General features: G+C 42.4%; 1 protein-coding gene across 4 annotated transcripts in view; it reads left to right on the top strand.

Moving 5' to 3' along the window:
• Nucleotides 1-24,575, top strand: part of hdac5 (histone deacetylase 5) — a 120,834-nt gene that overhangs the window by 7,466 nt on the left and 88,793 nt on the right. For 3 of the 4 annotated variants that reach the window (XM_061711060.1, XM_061711059.1, XM_061711057.1), the window contains exon 2: nucleotides 16,101-16,236. In XM_061711060.1, coding sequence (XP_061567044.1) covers nucleotides 16,215-16,236 — 22 coding nt within the window. In that variant the 5' untranslated portion in view covers nucleotides 16,101-16,214. Of the gene's footprint in view, nucleotides 1-16,100; nucleotides 16,237-24,575 lie in introns of those variants that run through there. The other variant, XM_061711056.1, reaches the window with a different exon arrangement.

Here is a 24,575-nt window from a genome sequence, read left to right as displayed (position 1 = left end):
TGACTTAGGTAGGAGCACTGGGTGATAAAATGGGGGAAAAAATCGTGATTAAAAAATATATATATATATACCAGTATATATTTTTTTTTAAATCGATACTTGGATTTATGGACCGATAATCGTTCCTACACATGCATATCGATAAAATATCGATATATCGATATTTTTAACCCACCCCTACATCTTATGTATATTTATAATTGCTCTTTAACTAAACAAAAATATGTTTTATCCGATTACTCGATTAATCGATGGAATTTTCGGTAGAATACTCGATTACTAAAATATTGGATAGCTGCAGCCCTAATGTGCAGCATCCCCTCCTCCTCTAAAGAGCCGGTGAGGTTGCAGTTGCTGGAGTTTTGGGACAGGAATGTTGTCCCGTTCTTGTTCTGGTCAGGCTGCTCAACACTCCTGGGTGTTCTTTGTTGTGATCTTTTGTTTCATGATGCGCCAAGTGTTTTCCACTGGTGAAAGGTCTGGGCCTTGTTCAGAAAGTGGGTTTTGTGCAAACTCATAAGTATGTTAAACCTGAAGTGAGGCTTTTTTATTTCAGACGCTGACGTAACTTCTGCTCGTCTGTTACCATGGTAACTTACTCTGCACATAACCTGGTTGAGAGAAAGTTTCATTGCACAAACAACCAAGTTATCTCCTCTCCCTCATAAAGCGGATATGGGTTTAATTGTATTAGGCAGTCACGCTTATAATTATACATTTAAAGATGTCTGTGCACATCCTGTAGTTGATGAAGAGGCTACGTTTGGTTTCAATGGAGCCATAACTCCATCTGGAACGTATGTTCAAGCCCAGAATGCATCTTTTTTGGCATACCTTGATTTCTACCGTGCTTCTGCATAGTTACATTGCCTATGTACATAATATTCCCTCTTTATTCATCACAAAAACCTTTTGTGATGAAAATTTCTCCAAATTCTTGAAATCTTTTGATATTGTGTACTAGTCATTATGAGACATTTAAGATCTTTACAGTTTGAAACATTTTAAATTGTCTTGTAGACACAATTTCTCAGTGTTTGTTTTCAGTACTATTTAGTTTTAGTCGTCCATGTCATAGATGTCTTAAGTAGGCCTGTGTTGAAAAAAATCGATTTTCTGATTCTAAATCGATCCTCATATTAATTCCTAAAAATCGATTCGTATGTCTAAATCTCAATATAATACTAGTATTAATATGTTGCAGAACTACAGTCATATCATTCATGCAACAGCTGAAAAAACAGTTTTAATAACACTAACCCAATATCGGAATCGAATCGGATCAAATCTTTATAATTGATTCTGAATATTAAGAATCATAATCGAATCGATTCTTGACATTTGAATTGACCCCCAGCCCTAGCCTTGAGCCAGGTTGTTGCCATCAACACTTTTCTATAAAAACTTTAATAAAAGTTTGATCAAGGATCAAGACAAACATAGAGCTAAAATTCAGCAGTTGTTCTGTTGGGACGGGCCATACGCACGTCTTGTCTCAGTCATTACATCCCTTTGGAAGGAAACTAACTTTTTCACATGGACAGAAAAACGATCTCTGGAGTAGTGAACGTTGTTTTGAAAAATGTCCTGAAAGAGCCCTGCATCTCTGAGCCAGTGTTTCCCTGCACGACGACCTCATGCGTATCCTGGTTGCTGCTGTGGCCTTGTTGTGTTACATAGTCTGTTTTTATGGTCCAGAGACTATTTCTACCACCAACCTGATTCTGATTCACTAGGTCCTGAGTTTATTCTGTCTGATGAGGTGTTTCAGTCCCAGCACCAAGATGAGAGGATGACGTTCGTTTATTTCATATACTCTTGTACAGTAATCCCTTGTTTTTCGCGGGGGTTACGTTCCAAAAAGAACCCGTGATAGGAGAAATCCGCGAAGTAGCAACCTTTTTTTTTTTTTTTACAATTCTTACAGGTATACAAGGCTTCAAATTGCGGTGATCAGCCCCGCCCCACCACGACCCGATTAACAATGCACAATGCAATCGCGTTATAGCCAGCGATTACTGTATATATTTGTGGCATTTTTTTCCAGTATTTGCACAACATGACACATGACCAACAAATACTCATTTTCGTGAGCTTTTCATGGTCCTGTACATTTTTTGAATCCAAAATCTGCATTCAAAGTGGGTGGTGCCTTCAGTAGCCTTGATCTCATCCCCTGGAGCAGCCAGCACGACGAAACCAGGGACTGTCTGTTCCTTGAGAACAACCTTTCCTAGGATTTATTCAAGTGCTTTATTTTCTCTCTTTTTCCATCATGTTATTTTAAGTTATTGTAAAAGTCATAGAACATGTGTGAGGGAGTGAAATGGCACATGTGGGCAGCAGTGTTGGACAGAGACTTCAGGGGGAGAAAAAAGTGTTTAGTAATAATAATAATAAAGAATCGGCTTCCTGATGGTTCTGTAATATTGGGTGGTGTGTTTACAGAGTCTCCTCCTTACTTTGTGGGTTTGGCTTCGTTTCCCATCACAGTGCTCCTTGTCTGTCTCCTTGTAGCTGAAATGTGGGGTCACCCAACAGCAAGATATCTGGTTGGGTTATGGACGGGGCTCGGTGATGCGTCGGAGAGCGTCTCTGATGGCGTCCTAATGGGGTTTTTCCACTAGTACCTACTCTGCTCGACTCGCCTCTCCTCAGTTTGGTTCTTCTCCCCCAGGGGTCTAACGTACTGAGTAGATACTTTTCTGTATCTATTCTGCCGAGGTTCTAAGCTGCTGAGTCGGCTGTATCTGACATCATCACACTACAGGCCACCGATTGGTCGGGGGGTTGGAGTCAGACGTCTGAGTCAGGAGGAGGAAATCAGAGAAAGAGACTCTGACGGATTCTGGTTCATTTTATTCAACCAGCAACGGCAGCAAAAGTCTGTTTCATGATCCAACTCTGAGGTGCAGATGTTCATAAACCTGGTGCTGAGGAGAGAATTGAAAAGGGATTTAGACGGAGATAAGGAACGACCAGATCCACCAGGAGCTCTGTCTCTTCATAGCTGCTCACGGCTCCAGCTGACTTTACAGCAGCGCAGAGACAAACTAACAAAAATTACAAAGCGTTGCCGCTTGAAGCTTCTCTCACTTTCATTTTATAACTTGATATGGAACACAAGCCACAGACTCAGCAGCACATCTATCCTCTCCTCCAGGTTCTACATCTTTAGTGTTTTTGTCTTCTTCGTTAAGATCAGCGGTCCCCAACCTTTTCTGTACCAGGACCGGTTTAATGTCTGACAATATTTTCACGGCCCAATCTAAAGGTGTAGCTGATAAAAACTAAATACCGTATTTTCACGACCATTCGGCGCACCGTGTGAAAAGGCGCACCCTCATTTTTGTGTGTCATTTTTGGATTTAAAACACACATACGGCGCACCGACCTAAAAGGCGCAGTCTACAGACACGGAGCTGCACACACGCGCGCCGCAAAACACACACACCCGCTGCAGAACACACACACAAGCACACAAGTGTGCTTATTTAAAAATAGAGCGGGAGCAAAACTTAGTTTGATTGTATTTTATTACAACCCGCGCGGGTCCCGTCTATCCACCGCACTGGTCCCGTCTATCCACCGCGCGGCGGGTCCCGTCTATCCACCGCGCTGGTCCCGTCTATCCACCGCGCTGCGGGTCCCGTCTATCCACCGCGATGGTTCCGTCTATCCACCGCGCGGCTCCCGTCTCCCCGGCGCGGGTCCCGTCTATCCACCGCGCTGGTCCCGTCTATCCACCGCGCTGCGGGTCCCGTCTATCCACCGCGATGGTTCCGTCTATCCACCGCGCGGCTCCCGTCTCCCCGGCGCGGGTACCGTCTATCCACCGCGCGGGTACCGTCTATCCACCGCGCGGGTCCCGTCTATCCACCGCGCTGGTCCCGTCTATCCACCGCGCGGGTCCCATCTATCCACCGCGCTGGTCCCGTCTATCCACCGCGCTGGTCCCGTCTATCCACCGCGCGGCGGGTCCCGTCTATCCACCGCGCGGCGGGTCCCGTCTATCCACCGCGCTGGTTCCGTCTATCCACAGCGCGGCTCCCGTCTCCCCGGCGCGGGTCCCGTCTATCCACCGCGCTGGTTCCGTCTATCCACCGTGCGGCAGGTCCCGTCTATCCACCGCGCGGGTCCCCGTTAACTCCACCACCGTGTGATTCACCGGTATGTGGAACGTGAGCGGCACCCCGTCCATGTTGGTGATGTGTCTGGGCTGGATGCGTTTGTCGGTGATGTGTCGGCTGCAGAATGAGCGGAAGCTCTCCGTCTTTTACATAAAATCCGCCGGGCGCTGCTGCTGCTGCGCTGGCACTGTTTCATGAAGCGAAAGCACCAAGACTGACCTCCATGAAAATGTTCAATTTTCATTTCTTCCGCCAGCGCTACTGTGCTTCACACCCCCCTTCCCCCTTCAACGTCTGTGGATGGTCTCTATCACGTACGCAACTCACGGGTGCTTCACACGCCCCCTTCTCCCTTTACCGTTCTCATGGTGGCCGTCCGCCTTACATTACCGTAATACAGGTAATAGATACGGCGCACCGTTTCATTGGGCGCGCAGCACATTTTTAAAAAGAAAAAATAATTTTATGTGCGTCTTATGGTCGCGTAAAATAAAAAATAAAATTAAAAACTGCGGTATTTTCTCTATAGTAATAATAATCACGTGACGTGTGGTGTCGCGGCCTTGACGTGCGTCAAGTGAGACTGATGTAACAGAGGGAATCCGGTCACTTTTCAAAATAAAACATAATTTTCGAAAAAATTAATGGAAATTGTAAATGACCTTTTAATATGAGTATTTCTATAAATGTGTTTTTATGTTTGTTTTCTCATTAACGTTACTTAAAGCCGGCTTCAATTTTATTTCATATATTAAGGAGACCGATATGTAGTGCTTTTCTTTTGAAGGCGTCTCACTGAGACCTCGTAAACATCCGGCGCTTCGGACTTTAACGTTAAAAGTTTAACGGTAGTAGAAAGTGTCTGAAAGACTAAACAAGTGTCTTGAATGGTAAAGTGGAGCCTAACTGACACAAAAAGCACCTGCTGATAAAAGGGGCACAAGGTTTGTTTTCTTTGCACATTTTATGCCGTATTTATGTCCAGCTTGAGTTTGGTTGCCATGGTTACATGTATTGTGGTTAATGGTAGCTTTATTACCGACCGATCGAGCAGCTGTGTCGGTCTGTATTTAAAGGGGACCTATTATAATGTCTATTTTAAACAGGCCATGAATGTCTTAAAAACAAACGTTTGATTGTTTTTTCTAAATAAATTAGAAATTCAGCCTCTGGGCCATGTCTTTAGTTTTACTGCTTCTAACCTCATTATCTGTGATGGATTCTAAGGGGAGGGGAGGCTATGATAATGAGGCTCTGTGCTGATTGACTGCCTGAATGACGTGTAGCAGGGGAGGACACAAAGCCTCGCTCCGGTCAGAAGAGCAGCGGCTGCGTACACTATTAAACCATGTCCTAACTGCATGCGATGCGAGCGAGTGTCAGGGACAAAATAAATTCCATTGATTTATTTTTTTTGTATTGGACTGTCCTAACTGGCCGTGAGTTTGATGATTTCAGTGTGGACAGAGAGAGTTTAATGGTTTCAGTGTGGACAGAGAGAGTTTAACGGTTTCAGTGTGGACAGAGAGAGTTTAACGGTTTCAGTGTGGACAGAGAGAGTTTAACGGTTTCAGTGTGGACAGAGAGAGTTTAACGGTTTCAGTGTGGACAGAGAGAGTTTAACGGTTTCAGTGTGGACAGAGAGAGTTTAACGGTTTCAGTGTGGACAGAGAGAGTTTAACGGTTTCAGTGTGGACAGAGAGAGTTTAATGGTTTCAGTGTGGACAGAGAGAGTTTAATGGTTTCAGTGTGGACAGAGAGCGTTTAACAGTTTCAGTGTGGACAGAGAGAGTTTAACAGTTTCAGTGTGGACAGAGAGAGTTTAATGGTTTCAGTGTGGACAGAGAGAGTTTAATGGTTTCAGTGTGGACAGAGAGAGTTCAACAGTTTCAGTGTGGACAGAGAGAGTTTAACAGTTTCAGTGTGGACAGAGAGAGTTTAACAGTTTCAGTGTGGACTGAGAGAGTTTAACAGTTTCAGTGTGGACAGAGAGAGTTTAACGGTTTCAGTGTGGACAGAGAGCGTCCGATGTCACGCAGCTCGACGCGATAGTCGGACGCTCTCATTCAGTTACACGGTGTAAACGGATCTTAAGCCTGAATTACGGTTCTGCGTTAAATCGACGCGTATCCTACGCCGTAGGCTCTGCGTTGGTGTAACATGAAACCATAAATCAGCCTTTAGTTCCCTGAAGAGGGAACGGGTCACCTCGTCTTCACACTAATTCACACAGGAAGATTTAATTGAATTCTAAACAGTTACACCACAGTTATTTACTCCGATTATTCATCATTTCATTTCTTATGTTACAAGACAAATGAATCATGTTAACTGTAAAGAAATCACAACACTGAATTTTCACAAATGGCAACTTTATTGTTAAAAAAAAAAAAAAAACCTTTGTACACATTAATACACCATACACTGTTTATATACACCAAGTTGTATATAAATAACATTAATGCACTATTACTGGCTCAAGGAAGGACCGTGCGTCTTCTGAAGGTGTCGTTGAAGCTTCAGGTGCTTGGAAGATCTGAAACCATAAACAGAAGAAAAATGTATTACTAATAGAGCTCCGGTGTTACCTAACGAGTAACACCGGAGCTAAGCTAAATAGTTACCCCATGCAAAGCTCATACTTGTAGACAAATATAAATAACATAAAAAATGTACGTCACTTACCGCTGACTCGTGTGCAGTTGCCGGGTCCGTACTGTGGGAACTGATCCTTTTATGAGTGTAATTTTACTGTCCCTCATTGTTCAAACAGCCACTATACGCCCGCTATGAGACAATGGCGGAAGCTCCGGCCGGCGGAGTTAGTTGTGGGCGTGGTTTCACGCATCGGAGGCCAACCTATGCACATTCCATTTTGGTTACGTAATGAAAATCAGCAGAATCTTATTGGCGCGTAGATCCACATGACACTGGACGGCTCATCCGGGCGGCTGTACAGACACTGCAGAATTTCGTGTCTTTCCATCTTCTCTGAGTTGGCAGGCTGAGGGGAGACCACTTTATATATGTTAAAGACAGAAAAAACCTGTTTTTCATAATAGGTCCCCTTTAAGTTAAATACAAACTTATATGAACTATGAACTATATGACTAACTCTATTCATCAGTATTGAGAATAATTCTGTTTCAGCTTTTTCTGGACTCTTCTTTAAGTCAGTATTTATTATTATTATTATTTTAGCTGCTAACAAATATACTTGGCCGGTGGAGTTTTGTTATATCAACATGTATAGTATAGTAAGAAAATCCTGTGTTTTAAGACAGTACCCTCTGTAGTTGGGTCTAGAGGTGTTTGGACACTGACAGCGTTTCTGTGGTTTTTGGCCCGATACTTCCCCACAATGGATGTCATATCAAACGAGATGTCAAAATCTAGATCTTCAATTTTAATTTAGGAGATTTCACAAAAATATATCATTTTCTATTTAAGAATTGCAATCATTTTAAGCAAATCATCTCCATTTCTAAGGGCTGAAAAATATTGAGTGTAAAGGAATGGTCCAGATGCGGTCCGTTCCCTCCTGACTTGAGCCCAATGAAGCAGATGGAAGACTGTTTGACTGGAGCTACCAGTATGGAGTACCAAGTACAGAGAAGATGTCGTTACAGATAAAAGAGGCCATCGTTGTGCTGAAAACACCAACACACATCAGTGGGAGGGAGAGCGGAAACTGGAAGTGAGGTCTTTAGTACAGTCTTGAGAAGAAAGGTGGTGCTGGTGTATGGAGCTAGAACAGTCTCATAATTCACAAATGCACACACCGTTTCACAAATGCACAGGACAAGTTTCACAAATGCACAGAACAATTCACACGTGCGTAGGACAGGATATACAAATGTATTTTTGATGCGCACACAAATATAACCTGATTTACAAACGTTTTTCTGTCTGTGAGCTGCGCTGGATTTGCGTGTGACTTTTGAGACTCCCCTGACGTGACTTGATCCACACATGCGTTTTTTTAACACGTATTTTCACAACCAATCAGATATCTTCCTTTGTTTCAGCCAATCATAAGAGCGCACCCCACGTGGGGGACGGAGAGCAGTGGATAAAACACGATTTACTCGTAAACCAATCAGATTAAAGGGGCGGATACACCTGCTGTTTGAGCTGAGTTAGCGCTGTGTGTGTGTGTGTGTGTGTGTGTGTGTGTGTGTGTGTGTGTGTGTGTGTGTGTATATATATGTGTGTATATATATATATATATATATATATATATATATATATATATATATATATATGTATATGTAACATAAAGGAACTGTGTATCAGGAGAAAAGGATGTTTTTGTCAGAGCCGTTAAACGGTGCAGCGTGTTTGCTGCGGTACACCTGCATGCTGCTTTTCAAGGTCTTTGGAAGTTAGGTTGTTGAGCTTGCCACATTTAAATGGCAGATTTTAGGCCGTGTACCATTTCTTAATCCTAAATTTACTCCATGATAAGGTCTTTTTCTTTCTTTCACTCTTTTATTTTTTAGCTTTCAGGTTTAAATAATCGTCTGCATGTTAGGGTTCACAGTTTTTCTGCAGAATTGATTCAGGCCAATCAGACATTGTTGTCTAATGACAGCTAATCTAAATACATCCATGCAGGAACAAGTAGTGCAAGGTGTGATTCACACCAAGTCAGATCTTCTCTCTAATGCTCTGAACAGTAACGTCAATTATTTATCCAAATGGTTGTTGATTAGTGTTCAGATATCCTCAGCAGCATCACAAGATCACTGATGCAAGGACAGCTGGAACACCAACACCCTGGTGTGGAGGTTTCTCCTTGAACCTCCGGGGAGGCCTGACCTGACGTCCCCTCTGGTCTGCAGCTCCAGGAGGAGAATGATTACTCTAACCCTTGTACTGTCTTTGGGTCAAAATGACCCCATTCTTCTATCCTTCTTTCCTCCTGACCTGCCATGCTCTCTCCTTCCTTCTTCCTTTCCTCTTTTCCTCCTTTTTTACCCTCCTTTACTCCTTTTTCTTCCTACCTCCGCTTCGTCATTCGTTCCTTTATTACCTTCTTTGCTTTTCCTTCCTTCTTTCCTTATTTTCTCCATTCCTTCCTTCTTCCCTCCCTTTTTTCTTTCCTTTTCTCCATTCCTTCCTCCCTACCTTCTTTATTTTCTCCCTTCTTTCCTTCCTTTCTCCCTTCCTTCCATATTTTCTCCCTTCTTTCCTCCCTTCCATCTTTTCTCCCTTCCTTACTCCCTTTCCTACTTCCTTCCGTATTTCCTTCTTTTCTCCTTACTCCCTTCCTTCCATCTTTTCTCCCTTCCTTACTCCCTTTCCTACTTATTTCCTTCTTTTCTCCTTTCTCCCTTCCTTCCATCTTTTCTCCCTTCCTTCCATCTTTTCTCCCTTCCTTACTCCCTTTCCTACTTCCTTCCTTCTTTCCTTCTTTTCTCCCTTCCATCCATCTTTTCTCCCTTCCTTACTCCCTTTCCTACTTCCTTCCTCCTTTCCTTCTTTTCTCCCTTCACCCTCCCTTGACCCAAAGACAGCACAAGGGTTAATCCTCTCCATCTCTCCATCTCTCCCTCTCCATCTTGCTGTTTGTTTAGGGAGGAGGTGTTCAGGTGAACGGTCGCCACGGCAACCAGCCCCCCGGGTTGCCAGGCAGCCATTCCTTCTCTTCTCAGGACGGGAGGGGCCAGGTATTTTAGGAGATGATGGTGTGAAGAGGAGGAGGAGGTGGCAGAGAGGTAGAAAGAGGGAGAGCAGGTAGTGTGAGAGAGAGTGAGATGTGAGATACTTTGGCACATTGAAACTGGAGTGCTAGCTTGTTCTGACATGGTACTTTTTCCTCCTAAGTCTTTGGTGTGTTTCTGTCGATGTCGTTAGGGCGAGTCAGGGCTGTTCAACTTCAATGTCAAGTGGGTCAAATATGAATATCACTGGGTATTCATGGGCCACACCAATTATTTTGTCAAATAATTGCCCCAAATAACTTAGTATAATGTTCATGAACATACTGTATTACACTGTATTACATGGAATAAACCAGTCATGCATCCTTTCTTTCACTTTAATGCTCTGCAGAAAAAAAAGACCAGACATAGCAGACATAAAGTGCTTATAGGAGGTCCATATTTTTTTTTTAAATCAGTACAGTACAGTATCTATCCAGACTAATGTAACTTTTAAGTTGGCCTAATATAAGTAAGTAAGCCTGTTGGAATCTTTATAAGCATTTACAGGACTGTCTCAGAAAATTAGAATATTGTGATAAAGTTCTTTATTTTCTGTAATGCAATTAAAAAAACAAAAATGTCATACATGTCATAAATGAATAACGTGATCCTTCCACGCGCTACGTCCGGCCGGAGAAACCCCACCCTGTCTGGTGAAAAGATGCGGCCTGCTCACTCCTCAGGTTAAGGAGGAGACCTGAGCTCAGTGCAGGGCCCTCCCGGGGTTGGTAGAGGATGGCAATGCACAGGACTGTCAGTAGGTAGGAGCACGGGGTGGTAAAAATGGGAAAAAACCGGGATAAAAAAAATTAAAAAAAAAAAAAAATTGTGCAGGGCTGATCTGCAAAACATTCAGTTATTCACAGGTTATAAAGTATTGTTTTATTTTGTCAGTAAGTATGTTGGACTACTAATTTATGACGAAGTCCCTCTAAAAAACGTGACAGTAAAAAGGTGCAGTAGAACAAAACCAGAGCGTATATTGTAGTTTGGGGAGCATTATCTCACTGAAACAGGACGGGGGGGGCGGGGGTGACTTCACTAATAAAACCAAGTTGAACTTAGTGATTTTCAACATCGTCATATTATATTGTTTAGCCAAAAATAGATCCATTACCTCTTCACTATCCATCCTGCAAACGACTGCTGAAAACAGAAAAGTAGTTTTGAAAGTCCGTCCCGTCTTATTTCATTCACTATCAAAACAAATGCAGCGACGGGGACAGGAGTTTTCCGGCAGTACGCGCTGGTGCTCATGGGAAATGTAGTTCTTTCTGGTAAAGCACTACCGCTTCTGTCCAAAGGAGCCGCCAAACTCAACAAAAACTGAAAGTTACATTGTGCTGCTTAAAGCACTGGACAGCTGTGATGAGAGCTGGGGCTGAGCTCCAGCCACAGGGGCCACAGGGGCCACGGGGGCCACGGGGGCCACGCGGGCCACAGGGGCCACAGGGGCCACGGGGGCCACGGGGGCCACGGGGGCCACGGGGGCCACGCGGGCCACGCGGGCCGTGGGGGCCACAGTAGCGTGGGCCCCATCACACGGGTGTGTGTTGGGAAGCATCTGTGCTCACTTCCAACTCACATCACTCTGACATTCATTGAAGACATGGTTGGATGTTGGATGTTGTTTCTTCCATCAGTCCTGCTTCCTGCCATCATATCAATACACCAGCACTAGGGGGCGCCAGAGGACAAGACTCCTCCAGCCCGCAGTAGAGCTCTGGGAAGAAACAACAAGCTTCTAGTAAACTTTATTTAACACAAAGAATGTACAGATCAAGGCAGGGTGAAAATGGTATGAAATTAGGAAATAATTACAGCAACAATGGTGAAGATAACAGATTCACACAAGAAACAAAAACAAACCAAACAAACAAAAAGCAGAAGGACAGCAAGGTACAATAAAATCAAAAGAGCAAGGACGGAGTTATGGATGATAAAGTTTCTTGGCAACCCTATTCATATTATCAGTCTTTTTCATAGATTTAAAGTAGTTGGTAAAACAATGTAAAAGTATAGTAAAGGAGGGAGTATTTCCATCCACTTACAAGTATGAATATGATATTTACCCAAAATATTCACCAGGTTGATAATGTTTGAATATTTAGGATCCAAGTTATCCATATAATAAATAACATCATTGTAAGTAAAAACAGGAATTTTATACATTTTTAAAGATAACCAATTATGAATGTCAGACCAAAAGGACTTTGTAAAAGAGCAATTGAAAAAAGATGTTCAATGGTCTTATCTTGGCCTCAGAAGAACAAAATCTGCAAGGATCAACTTCTATTTAAACCTTCTGTGTAACAAATCATTAACAGGATAAATAGCTGATGCTATTTTAAAGTGGGTTTCCTTGACTTTAGGGGCGATTGGTAACGATACGTAAAAAGAGAAGGAGCGTTTTCTTAAGGGGATTTCTATATCATGGTGGACATAGCAAGAGTTAAAATCTCCAACGAGCTTCTAGTTCTGTTCAGAGACGAGAAAAAGACATTTGTAGGACATTTCTGGTGTCAAAGTCTCCCAGCCAGTCACCCTTCCACTCAGAGGGGCTTGGAAACCAGATGAATTGTTTTTCCACTAACCTCCAAATAAAAATGACCTGATGGAGAAGCAGGTAATGAAAGTGAGCCAGACTCGGTCATCATGCCGTCCTCAGGTGTCCACATGTCTCATGGAAGTCTGTTCTCTGCTACAAACATGACTTCTCATCTGGGGCAAGGAATATCCCTATTTTTCTTCTTCCCAATGGTTTTCATTTTAATTTTTGACTGATCCCAGGGACATTTTGCTGCTTTGGCTTTATTTCTAGAAACTGTGTGATGATTGAGGTCAACATTGATGTAATGATGATGTTCAAAACAAACAAGCAGTTGTGGTCGTACCTGCATAACCTCATGTGATAAAGTTTTTTTTCCTGAATCAAGCTCAAAGCCTCGCCTGACTGTGTGTGTGTGTGTGTGTGTGTGTGTGTGTGTGTGTGTGTGTGTGTGTGTGTGCTTGTGTATGTATATGCGTGTGCGTGTGTGTGTGTGTATGTATATGTCTGTGTGGCTGTGTGTGCGTGTCTGTGTATGTATGTGTGTATATGTGTGTGTATGTATATGTCTGTGTGGCTATGTGTGTATGTGCATGTGTATATGTATATGTGGCTGTGTGTGTGTGTGTGTGTGTATGTATGTGTGGCTATGTGTGTATGTGCGTGTGTATATGTATATGTGGCTGTGTGTGTGTGTGTGTGTGGCTAAGTGTGTGTATGTGCGTGTGTATATGTATATGTCTGAGTGGCTGTGTGTGTGTGTGTGCGCGTGCGTGTATATGTATATGTGGCTGTGTGTGTGTGTGTGTGGCTATGTATGTATGTATGTATGTATGTATGTATGTATGTATGTATGTATGTATGTATGTATGTATGTATGTATGTATGTATGTATGTATGTATGTATGTATGTATGTATGTATGTATGTATGTATGTATGTATGTATGTATGTATGTATGTATGTATGTATGTATGTATGTATGTGTGTATATCTGTGTGGCTATGTGTGTATGTATGTATGTATGTATGTATGTATGTATGTATGTATGTATGTATGTATGTATGTATGTATGTATGTATGTATGTATGTATGTATGTATGTATGTATGTATGTATGTATGTATGTATGTATGTATGTATGTATGTATGTATGTGTGTATATCTGTGTGGCTATGTGTGTATGTGTGTGATTGTGATTTATTTATTTGTTCTAGCATGGAGTCGAAGCTTCAGTACATGGTGGATTCATGTGCAGATGTGGATTCATGTACAGATATGGATTCATGTGCAGATGTGGATTCATGTGCAGATGTGGATTCATGAGCAGATGTGGATTCATGTACAGATGTGGATTCATGTACAGATGTGGATTCATGTGCAGATGTGGATTCATGTGACTGTAGCTTCATTCTAAGCAGAGCTGCAACGATTCCTCTACTACCTCGATTACAAAAGATGATCCAGGAATTTCCTCTGCCTCGAAGCCTCGTTTAAATAAAAAAATCAATGAGTAAACGCAGCAAAGCCAAAGTAATAAGAGGAAGAGACAGAGCTTTGTTTGGTTTATTACACACACACACACACACACACACACACACACACACACACACACACACACACACACACACACACACACACACACACACACACACACACACACACACACACACATATAGCCACTCAGTCACATACATATACACACACATACACAGCCACACAAACATATACATACACACACACATAGCCACAAAGACATGTACACACACCCGTACGCACACACATATACACACACACACACACACGCGCATGATCATATACATACACGCATACACACACATAGACATACACACTGGCTTGTTCACCTGCACGCTTGCTCTGTAGTTTTTGGGGTTAGGTAGCGGTAGCGGTAGCTTAGCTCAGACTGCGATCAGATCTCAAGATTTGGGTCGATTTATTTATGTATGCATATGTATGCATATATATATGTATATATATATATTTAAAAAAAAAAGGAGGAAGAGACAGAAGATGTCGAAGGTGTAGGATTATTTTAAATTAAAAATGAATAAAAAATATACAAAAATCGGTACTTACTTTGGTACCTGTTTATAATTACGTATTTTGCAGTGTGTGTGTTTTGGGGTGTTTGTTATGTTACGTCTTGTGTCCTTATTTATTTATTTATTTATTTATTTTTAATTCTATTTAGTTATTTAGTTATTTATTTATTTTTTTGAGTGTGTATGGTAAAATATAAAACGGGGTATTCTGTCGAACCCTTTAAAAGAAATGTTTACTGTGTAATATAATTTACATGGATTACCCAATAAAGAAACATGTTAAAAAAAAAAAAAAAATATACAAAAATAATAAAAAAGGCCCCGGTCCACATGGTGTAAGACTCTTGTTCCGAGTCCCGGTCCACAGCCAAGCATTTCTGTTGAAACGTGTTGGTTCTGAAAGTGAAGTTGCACAATTTAAAATCAGTGTTTAAGAATATTTTTTATTTTTGAAACTTGTGTTTTTCGCTCAACGCATTGAAAAGTTACAAAACTGCCAATAATCTTGATTTTTCCTTTCCTTTCTACAGTGGGGTTATACCACCATTGTTGTTTTGAAGAGTAGTAATAGTAGTAGTTCGCTAACATGATTCAAAACAATATTTAAATCATATATTTCATATAACATATGATGTAACACTATAAGTGCTAAACTATGGACCAGGCCTGTGTTGAAAAAAATCGATTTTTCCGATTCTAAATCGATCCTGCAACCGCTCAACAAACTGTTTTAATAACACTAACCCAAATCAATATCGGAATGGAATCGAATCAAATTTTGATAATCGATTCTGAATCTTAAGATTCTGAATCGAATCGATTCTTGACATTTGAATGGATCCCGAGCCCTGCTATGGACTGTTATGGCGCTTTTCAGCTTCTCAGCTTCTCAGCCCGACTCGCCTCGTCGCGGCTCCACCCGTTTTGTCCCCGTTTGTTTTTCCATACCCAGGTGAGAAGTGGGGGGGGTTGGGGTGAAGCTGCTGTGACGTACTCGATTGCGCAACCGCTTTGTTCGTGTCGGCGCTGATCAGAAATCAGCTGGAGCCGCGAACGTGTGAGAGTAAAACAGAGCTCCTGGTAGATCTGATCGTTCCTTATCACCCGTCTACATCCATTTTTTAATTCTCTCGTCAGCCACCAGGTTTATGAACATAATAATAATAATAATGAATTTAACTTGTAACGTACTTTCCATTCAATGAATCTCAAAGTGCTACACTTTGAGATTTGAGACTCTGAGGTGATCTGCACCTCAGAGTTGGATCACCAAACAGACGTTTGCGCTGTATAATAAAATCACCGCGAGCTGCGAGTCGCTCTCGCGCTGACTCCCGCTTCCTGATTCAAACGTCTGACAGCCCCGCCCCCCGACCAATCAGTGGCCTGTAATGTGATGACGTCCCATATAGTGCCGGCTCAGCCCGGTTAGAACCTCGGCAGAATGGTTACAGAAAAAGTATCTGCTTGACACGGCTCCACCCGCCTCAGCCCGTAGTGGAAAAGCGCAAGACGGGGCCGTGGCGGGTAGAAGCGAGCTGAGTAGATACTAGTGGAAAAGGGCCATTAGAGGAAGGCCGGCTATAATGGAATGAATAAAAGTTTTATTTTCTTTTTTTTTTAAATGAAGACTTTTTGCTGGTTTGTTTGCAGGAAAGGTTGCTGCTGTAAAGAGCGTGGGCCGTCCCCCCCGCCTGTCCGTGTTCTGCTGACTCATGGCCGACTCAGACGACCCACTTTAACGGTTGAAGTCCCGCTTCAACTTTCATGAATTCATCCCAGCCGTCAGGTGAGTTTCTGTGTGGCACTGATATCGCTCCCCTGCTGGATTCTGTGGGTCGTGTGGACATTTGGACATTTCATTTGACTGCCTTGGCCCAGAACCATCGTAAAAGGCTCGGCCGGGAACTGCAACACTGGACGCGTTTCCATCACCCCCACATCTGCACAAAAACACAGCTAAAGATCCAAAGTTCCATCTTTGGCTCAATGGAACAATTCAACACCACAGTGATTCAAAGTGCTTTACAAACACATGAAAACATCAATAAAAAGCATGATTTAAAATGTTAACAAAAAAGAATACATACAAATCAGATAAAATCAGTAGTTAAAATATGATAAAGTTTCTAAACAAGTTTCGACTTCAAGAAAACTCCCAAATATCTCAAAAACCTTTCTTACGCTTCCAGGAAGTGGTTTTTTGTGGCGATTCGATTGTCCAGTTCATCACTAAAGTGTCATGGAAACGCTTTTTGCGTATTTCCACATCTCTGGATGAGATGCAGCCGGTCAGTCTAAAGTCATCAAACTCTGATTTCCAACTGTTATCAGCCTCAGTGATAGGAAGTATTATTGCTTTAACACAACTAAAGCCTGAATTGTGCGTTAAACCAATGCAGAGCCTACTCCGTTGCCGTGACGCCGTTGCCGTGACGCCGTTGCCGTGACGCCGTTGCCGTGAGACCGTTGCCGTGACGACGTCGTGAACCCTTCGGACTTCTCCATCAGTTTAGCTTCCGGCTTTTCCGGTCACAGTGAATCAAAGAGATAAGGACAACTATTGTGCAAAAAACCAAAACAACCCAAAAAGAAAGAAATCACACACACACACGAAGAAAAGAGTGCTGAAAGTTCACTACTGCTTCACCAACCGGAACCGGAAATGCGTTGCTACCAAGCGAACCAATCACAGCCCCCTCGGTCTGCGTTGGCAGCAATCACAATAATGTCAAAGACTAAAGATGTTCTTCTCCATGCTCTTCAACGTTGAGTGTCTATTTTGTTGTTTTGAAGAGGAGTCTGCAGGATGAGGTACGGGCAGCGCTACCTTTATTGAAAATTCAGATTTTGGATTTTCCTCTGCTCAAAAGTGTCATGGAAACGCGACTACGAATGTGTTCTGTGTTCATGTGCTGCTCTGGATTTCCACTTCCTGCTGGCTGGGCGGGCCATTAAGAGACTGACAGTGAGTGTAAAGTCTAATATCTAATGTGTAGCGCTTCCTCATCGTTCTAGAGTTGTCAGGATTGGTTGTTTGGTTCATTTCATTGATTCACACAAACAGACTGCTGTTCTATTTATAATACAAACTCTTGACTGGAAGGGAGTTCCAGGTTCATAAAGTGCTATGGTGATGTTCACTCTTGTGACTGGTTGATCATGTCGTTCTCCTGGTGAGTTTTTGTTGATGCAGTCGGCGTGTGCGGTGTTTGTGTTCCATAAATCTGGGTGTGAACAGCGAACGCCCTGGGAAGAGATCCAAAAAAAAAAAAACAACCAACAGAGTAGGGATGGGCGGTATGGACTAAAAAAATGATCACGATAATTTCTGGCATTTATCCTGATAACGATAAAAATTACGATAAAAAAATAGCAATTCAACTCCACCTTTGTAACTATAAATCTATCACCACATTCAGTCTTTGGAGCCCCCAAATCACTGCTCTAAAAGAATACTAAATACTACTAAACTACACCAATTAAATTGAATTAATAAAAACCAATGAAATTAGTACATCTGTACTGCAAAACTGGAATGACTCAAATGCAACAAGTTTGAAATGTAAGAACAGATTCAACATTTATTCTAACTGTATGGCTTAAACAGTGGGATAATTCAATTCAATTCAATTTTATTTATATAGCGTCTAATACAACAGAGTTGTCTCTAGACGCTTTACAGAGACCCATACCCAGAACATGACCCCCGAGCAGTTATTACATAAACAATGGCAGGTAAAAACTCCCCTAGTGGGAGAAAAACCTTAAGCCAAACAGTGGCAAGGAAAAACTCCCCTTTAGGAGGGAAGAAACCTTGAGCAGGACCTGGCTCATCAGGGGGGACCCTCCTGCCGAGGGCCAGACTGGTGGGTCAGGGACGGCAACAGCACAGCAGGCAGGTGGAAGCAGCAACGGGATGACCAGGGGTGGGGACCGCAGGCCAGCACGCAGCTCCCCAAGCTCCGGCCCAATCAGCAAGTCCCAGGTTGGGGTGCAGGGTCAGGGAAAGACTTGTGCTCCGTAATGCAAACATGATAACAGTGCAAACATCAAAAGTACCATTGTCCTTCAAGTTTTCTTAGCTTATAAAATCACAAAGTAGAAAAAGATACAACCTGATAAATAAAGAAACAGGACAGATAAATAAAAGTTCACTGAAAATAAAATCCAATCAGTGATGACCTCGTCTAATATAAATAAAATGTGCAAATTAACCTGTGACTAACTTGTGACATGGAACATGTCACAAATTAGATACTATTGCAATTTTTTTTCGTAATAGTCAAACGTTATATCAAAATGTAACAACTATTTCCTTCTGTTTTTGCTGACTCTGCATATAATAGATGATGTTTGCTCCTCGTCTCTCTTTTTAAATCCAAACCAGTTCCAGATAACGGAGCTGGAGCCTCGTTTAACAACGAGCTCCTCGCTCTCAGATCCGCCTTCCGCCATGTTTGTTACACAAAAACGTCATGTATGGGAATTTATCCTTTTTACCGCGAGATGACAAATTCTTACCGTGGGGAATTTTTTTGACGGTAAATCGTGAACGGTAAAATATCGCCCATTCCTACAACAGAAGACATCTCCTCTGTTGGTTGGTTCTTTTTCTCCAACTAAAATATATTTCCTATTCCACTTGCCCCTGTCCTTGTAGATGAGCCCTGAATGGCTGCTGAGCATGGATTGTGCTGCTCCTGTCATGTGCCAACACGTACTGTACAATGTTGCTTAGAACCATTTCCTCTGACATTTATCGCTCCTTTCTTTTTGGTAGATTTTTTTTATTTTTTTTTTCATTCTCTTTATTAAGATTTCACAAAGGTCCATACATTCACAGAAATATCACAACTTCTCTAATCTCACCCTCATCAACAGAGGGAATTTTTAGACTCAAACAACATTTTAAACCTCTATGAATCAGGTTTTAGGAAGCAGCACAGTACTGTTACTGCTGTCCTAAAACTTCTTAATGATGTGTTTGAGGCATTGGATACCAAAAGTTGTTGTGCTGTCCTGTTCATTGACCTGTCCAAGGCATTTGACACTGTGGACCACAGTCTCTTGCTATAAAACTCTCCTTAAAGGGAAAGTTCCGTTTTTTACAACCTGGACCTTATTTCTGGCATTTTTTATGGTCGTATACTCACCCAGGCAACTTTGGTGTCATTTGGAGTCCTTCGGAAGATATTAGGGGTTTTTTTGCGAGCCGCTTCTCCATATAACGGTAGTGAACGGGGCACAGCGGGACACAGACGATGCAGCGTCTAAATAACACATGATTGCCGCGAAACTCTTCATTTCTTTTATGAATCACTAGATCTGCTTCCAGGACCTGTTGTCTACATCCGGGGCTGTGTGTGTAACAAATAAATCAGTTTGTAAACAAGACCTCTGAACTCATGACGTCATCTCTGTGCGCGCATCGCAGACACAGCTCTGTGTACAGCTGGAGTTCGCTACTGTTAGTTTACTGTTAGTTATTTGAAACATGTCTGAATATTTGTCAAATTCTGAGGTTTTGGACGACGACTTTGAATATGATGGACGTCCTTACCGTTTTGAGCCAGAGTATACGGCTGAAGAGCTCACTGAACGGAGGACAGAGTGCGTGCACAGAGATGACGTCATGAGTTCAGAGGTCTTGTTTACAAACTGATGTAGACAACAGGTCCTGGAAGCAGATCTAGTGATTCATAAAAGAAATGAAGAGTTTCGCGGCAATCATGTGTTATTTAGACGCTGCATCGTCTGTGTCCCGCTGTGCCCCGTTCACTACCGTTATATGGAGAACCGGCTCCCAAAAAACCCTTAATATCTTCCGAAGGACTCCAAATGACACCAAACTTGCCTGGGTGAGTATACGACCATAAAAAATGTCAGAAATAAGGTCCAGGTTGTAAAAAAACGAACTTTCCCTTTAAGATTGGAATCTCCAAACAAGCCACCACTTGGTTTGCAGATTACTTGGCATGTAGAATGCAATGTGTTCAGTTGGGTGGGGCTAGCTCTAACTTTCTCGAGGTCAAAAAAGGTGTACCTCAAGGCTCAGTGTTAGGGCCCATTCTGTTCACAATTTACATAAATGAGCTGTGTGGAAACTTGTCAAATGCCTCATATCACTTTTATGCGGATGATTGTATAATCTACTGCTGCTCACCCTTAATTGCACAAGCTTTAGAATTTTTACAGTCTGCCTTTGATGAAGTGCAGTGTCGTCTGGAGAAACTGAAACTGGTTTTAAATGATGAAAAATCTAAAGTTATGTTTTTTCAAATTCATCAGTTCTCCATCAATTAAAACTGTCCATGGTAAAGCTCTTGAGCTGGTCACTAGCTACAAATACCTGGGATTAATTATTGATGGGAAGCTTACATTTAAAGCACACATAGAGAATTTGGTCTCTAAACTAAGGGTGAAACTCGGTTTTTATTACAGAAACAAGGCATGTTTTTCCCTCAGAGCACGAAAGTTTCTGATTTCGGCTACTTTTATGCCTGTTCTTGATTACGGCGATGTTGTGTACTGTACATGTGTGCGTCAGCCAGCTGTCTACAGTGACTCCGGTCCACCACTGTGCTCTACGGTTCATAACTGGTTGTAGCATCTCACTCACCACTGTTAGCTGTATGCTAAAGCTGGCTTGCCATCCCTGAATGTTAGACGATTTACACACTGGATGACTCGCAATTCAATTCAATTCAATTTTATTTATATAGCGTCTAATACAAGAGATGTTGTCTGTAGACGCTTTCCAGAGACCCAGAACATGAACATAAACATAAACATAAACATAAACATAAACCCCCGAGCTCTGCTTCTGCAGCGTGGGAGTGAGAGGGGCAGGGTAACGGCCCGGGCAGGCGGGGGAGAGGTTTGTCCGTCAAGACTCCTCTCCCTGACCCTGCCCCTTCTTAACCTTTCCCCGACCCTGAACCTAACCTGGGACTTGATGATTGGGCCGGAGCTTTGGGAGCTGCGTGCTGGCCTGCGGTCCCCACCCCCGGTCATCCCGCTGCTGCTTCCACCTGCCTGCTGTGCTGCTGCCGTCCCTGACCCTCGCCCTCGGCAGGAGGGTCCCCACTTATGAGCCTGGTCCTGCTCAAGGTTTCTTCCCTCCTAAAGAGGAGTTTTTCTTGCCACTGTTTGGCTTAAGATTTTTCTCCCACTAGGGGAGTTTCTACCTGCCATTGTTTATGTAATAATTGCTCGGGGGTCATGTTCTGGGTATGGGTCTCTGGAAAGCGTCTAGAGACAACTTTTGTTGTATTAGACGCTATATAAATAAAATCGAATTGAATTGAATTGAGCAATTATTACATAAACAATGGCAGGTAAAAACTCCCCTAGTGGGAGAAAAACCTTAAACCAAACAGTGGCAAGAAAAACTCCCCTTTAGGAGGGAAGAAACCTGGACCAGGACCAGGCTCATAGGCTCAGACTCTGACTTATAAGGCTCTTCTTGGCTTGGTTCCTGGTTATGTATGTTTATTTCTTCAGAGAACTAAAAGCCATTATGCTTTAAGGTGGAATGACACTTTGCACCTGGCTGTTCCTCGTGTTCGGACTAACTTGGGGAAAAAAGCCTTTAGTTTCTCTGCACCCTCTGCGTGGAATCTCCTCCAATTTGAACTGAAAATGCATGAACTTGTTTAATTTGAAACCTTTCGCTCACTTCTTAAAAACCGAAAACGAGAATCCTTTCGGCAGTGCCCGTGTTTTTAAACTACATGTGCCCTGGACTGGTCTCTCCTCCCGGGATCTGGACCGGTCTCTTCTCCCAGCGTTCTTTATTTCTCACCTTCTTTATTTCTCTCACTGGTTCACAGCTGAGTGTAAAGAGGATGAGAACCAACACGTCCAGATCTGAGCCCGTAGTTTTGTTCTGACCCGGGTGTTAGCTGTCTCCGGTGGGGGGGGGCAAGCTCCCTCAGGTGGTTGAGTGTTCGTATCTCAGGGTTTTGTTCACGAATGAGGGAATAATGGGAAGGGAGGTGGATTGGTGCAGCATCTGCAGTGGGGCAAACTCTGCAGCATCAGTTGTGATGCAGAGAGAGTTGACCAGGTACAAAAGGCTCCACTCCGGCCCAGAGAGGAGTCCGTTCAGGTGGGAACAAATATGTTTGAAAAAAAATGGCGTTTCACTGTAAAAACCTGTAAATAACACCTCAACATTTTATAACTTGTATAAAATGTTCAGTACAATTCAGAAGTCAATCCCTTTGGCAGTTTTAAATGTACATTTGACCTCAACACCTGAACAGATGTTGCGGCAGAATTGTATAATCTGTATTATTATTTATTATTCTTTTTGTTATTATTATCCTTATTGTTATTATTATTGTTGTTGTTCATGTTATTATTGTTATTGTTTTATTTTATATTCTATAGCTGAGTGACTGATAGCTGACTGTTAGATTGTGCTGAGTGACTAGTTGACTGGCTGTGATGCGGTTGTCATGGTTACGGTTGTAGTACAGACAGACAGCAGTTTGACTCCAGGGGTTGATGCGCCTCAAATAGAAACGCAGAGATGAGTCATCCGCTAAGCTACTGCAGTACACACACAAACACAGACACCACACACACACACACACACACACACACACACACACACACACACACACACACACACACACACACACACACACACACACACACACACACACACACACACACACACACACACACACACACACACACACACACACACACAAACACAGACACCACACACACACACACACACACACACACACACACACACACACACACACACACACACACACACACACACACACACACACACACACACACACATACACATATGGACAAGCCTTTCAGTTGATGAGATTTTAGACCTGGAACCTGGCACAAACACTCACCGCTTGTGATATATATATATATATATATATATATATATATATATATATATATATATATATATATATATATATATATATATATATATATATATATATATATATATATATATATATACATATACATGTATATATATGCATACCTCCCTTCAGCCATTCATTCATCAGAGCTGTTTGAAGTAGTTAGTTATTTAAGATAAACAGCAAACAAAGAATTAAAAGTAAAACCAAAGCAACATTACTGGATATCAGGGCACCAACGCTGCAGTCCAGGTCAGTTGGCTCCAGTTAGATTTTCCCCAGTTTTTATATAGTTAATCACAGCTAGTGAGTCATACTGACGCAGCCCTAATAGAAAAAAAAAAAAATTGAAATGAGGAGGAGGTTGGATGAAGGTGATGCTAATATTAAAAAAAAACATGTTAAGAAACGTAAGCATCAACATTTCTGGAAAAGTAAATATAAGAGCATCAAGAGCAGTCAGTCCGGCGATGAAGAGCTGTCAAACACATAAGTAACAGCTGATATGAATCTATACAAATAACTGTACTGTACTAAAGTATTTATGTGAACTGCCCAAAGTCCACCTCATTATCCTTCACTTTTATTTTTTGCAGTTGGAGTTAATATTTCTTTTGTTTTCTTTCTTTGTTTTTTTTTATCTATTTATTTATTTTTCAAATCCTCACTTAGGAGTAAACTAATGAACGGAACAAATAAATACTATAAATACCAGCCAGCAGTTTCCCTTAATATCCACAGCCAGAATGAAGGGAGTGCTGCAGCTTTAGTTGAAGATTGACCTTGCAGTCTTCCTGCAATGAAACAGCCCCGAAACAGCCCTGAAACAGCCCTGAAACAGCCCTTACACAGCCCTGTAACAGCACTGAAACAGCCCTGAAACAGCCCTGTAACAGCACTGAAACAGCCCTGAAACAGCCCTGTAACAGCCCTGAAACAACCCTGAAACAGCCCTGTAACAGCCCTGAAACAACCCTGAAACAGCCCTGTAACAGCACTGAAACAGCCCTGAAACAGCCCTGTAACAGCACTGAAACAGCCCTGAAACAGCCCTGTAACAGCCCTGAAACAACCCTGAAACAGCCCTGTAACAGCCGTGAAAAAAGCCCCGAAACAGCCCCGAAACAGCCTTGAAACAGCCCCGTAACAGCCCTGTAACAGCCCCGAAACAGCCTTGAAACAGCCCTGTAACAGCCCTGAAACAGCCTTGAAACAGCCCCGT

Source organism: Cololabis saira, chromosome 21 (assembly GCF_033807715.1).
Source record: "Cololabis saira isolate AMF1-May2022 chromosome 21, fColSai1.1, whole genome shotgun sequence".
Taxonomy (NCBI): domain Eukaryota; kingdom Metazoa; phylum Chordata; class Actinopteri; order Beloniformes; family Belonidae; genus Cololabis; species Cololabis saira.
The sequence above is the reverse complement of the archived record's forward strand: the minus strand, read 5'-3'. Positions and strand labels throughout refer to the sequence as shown.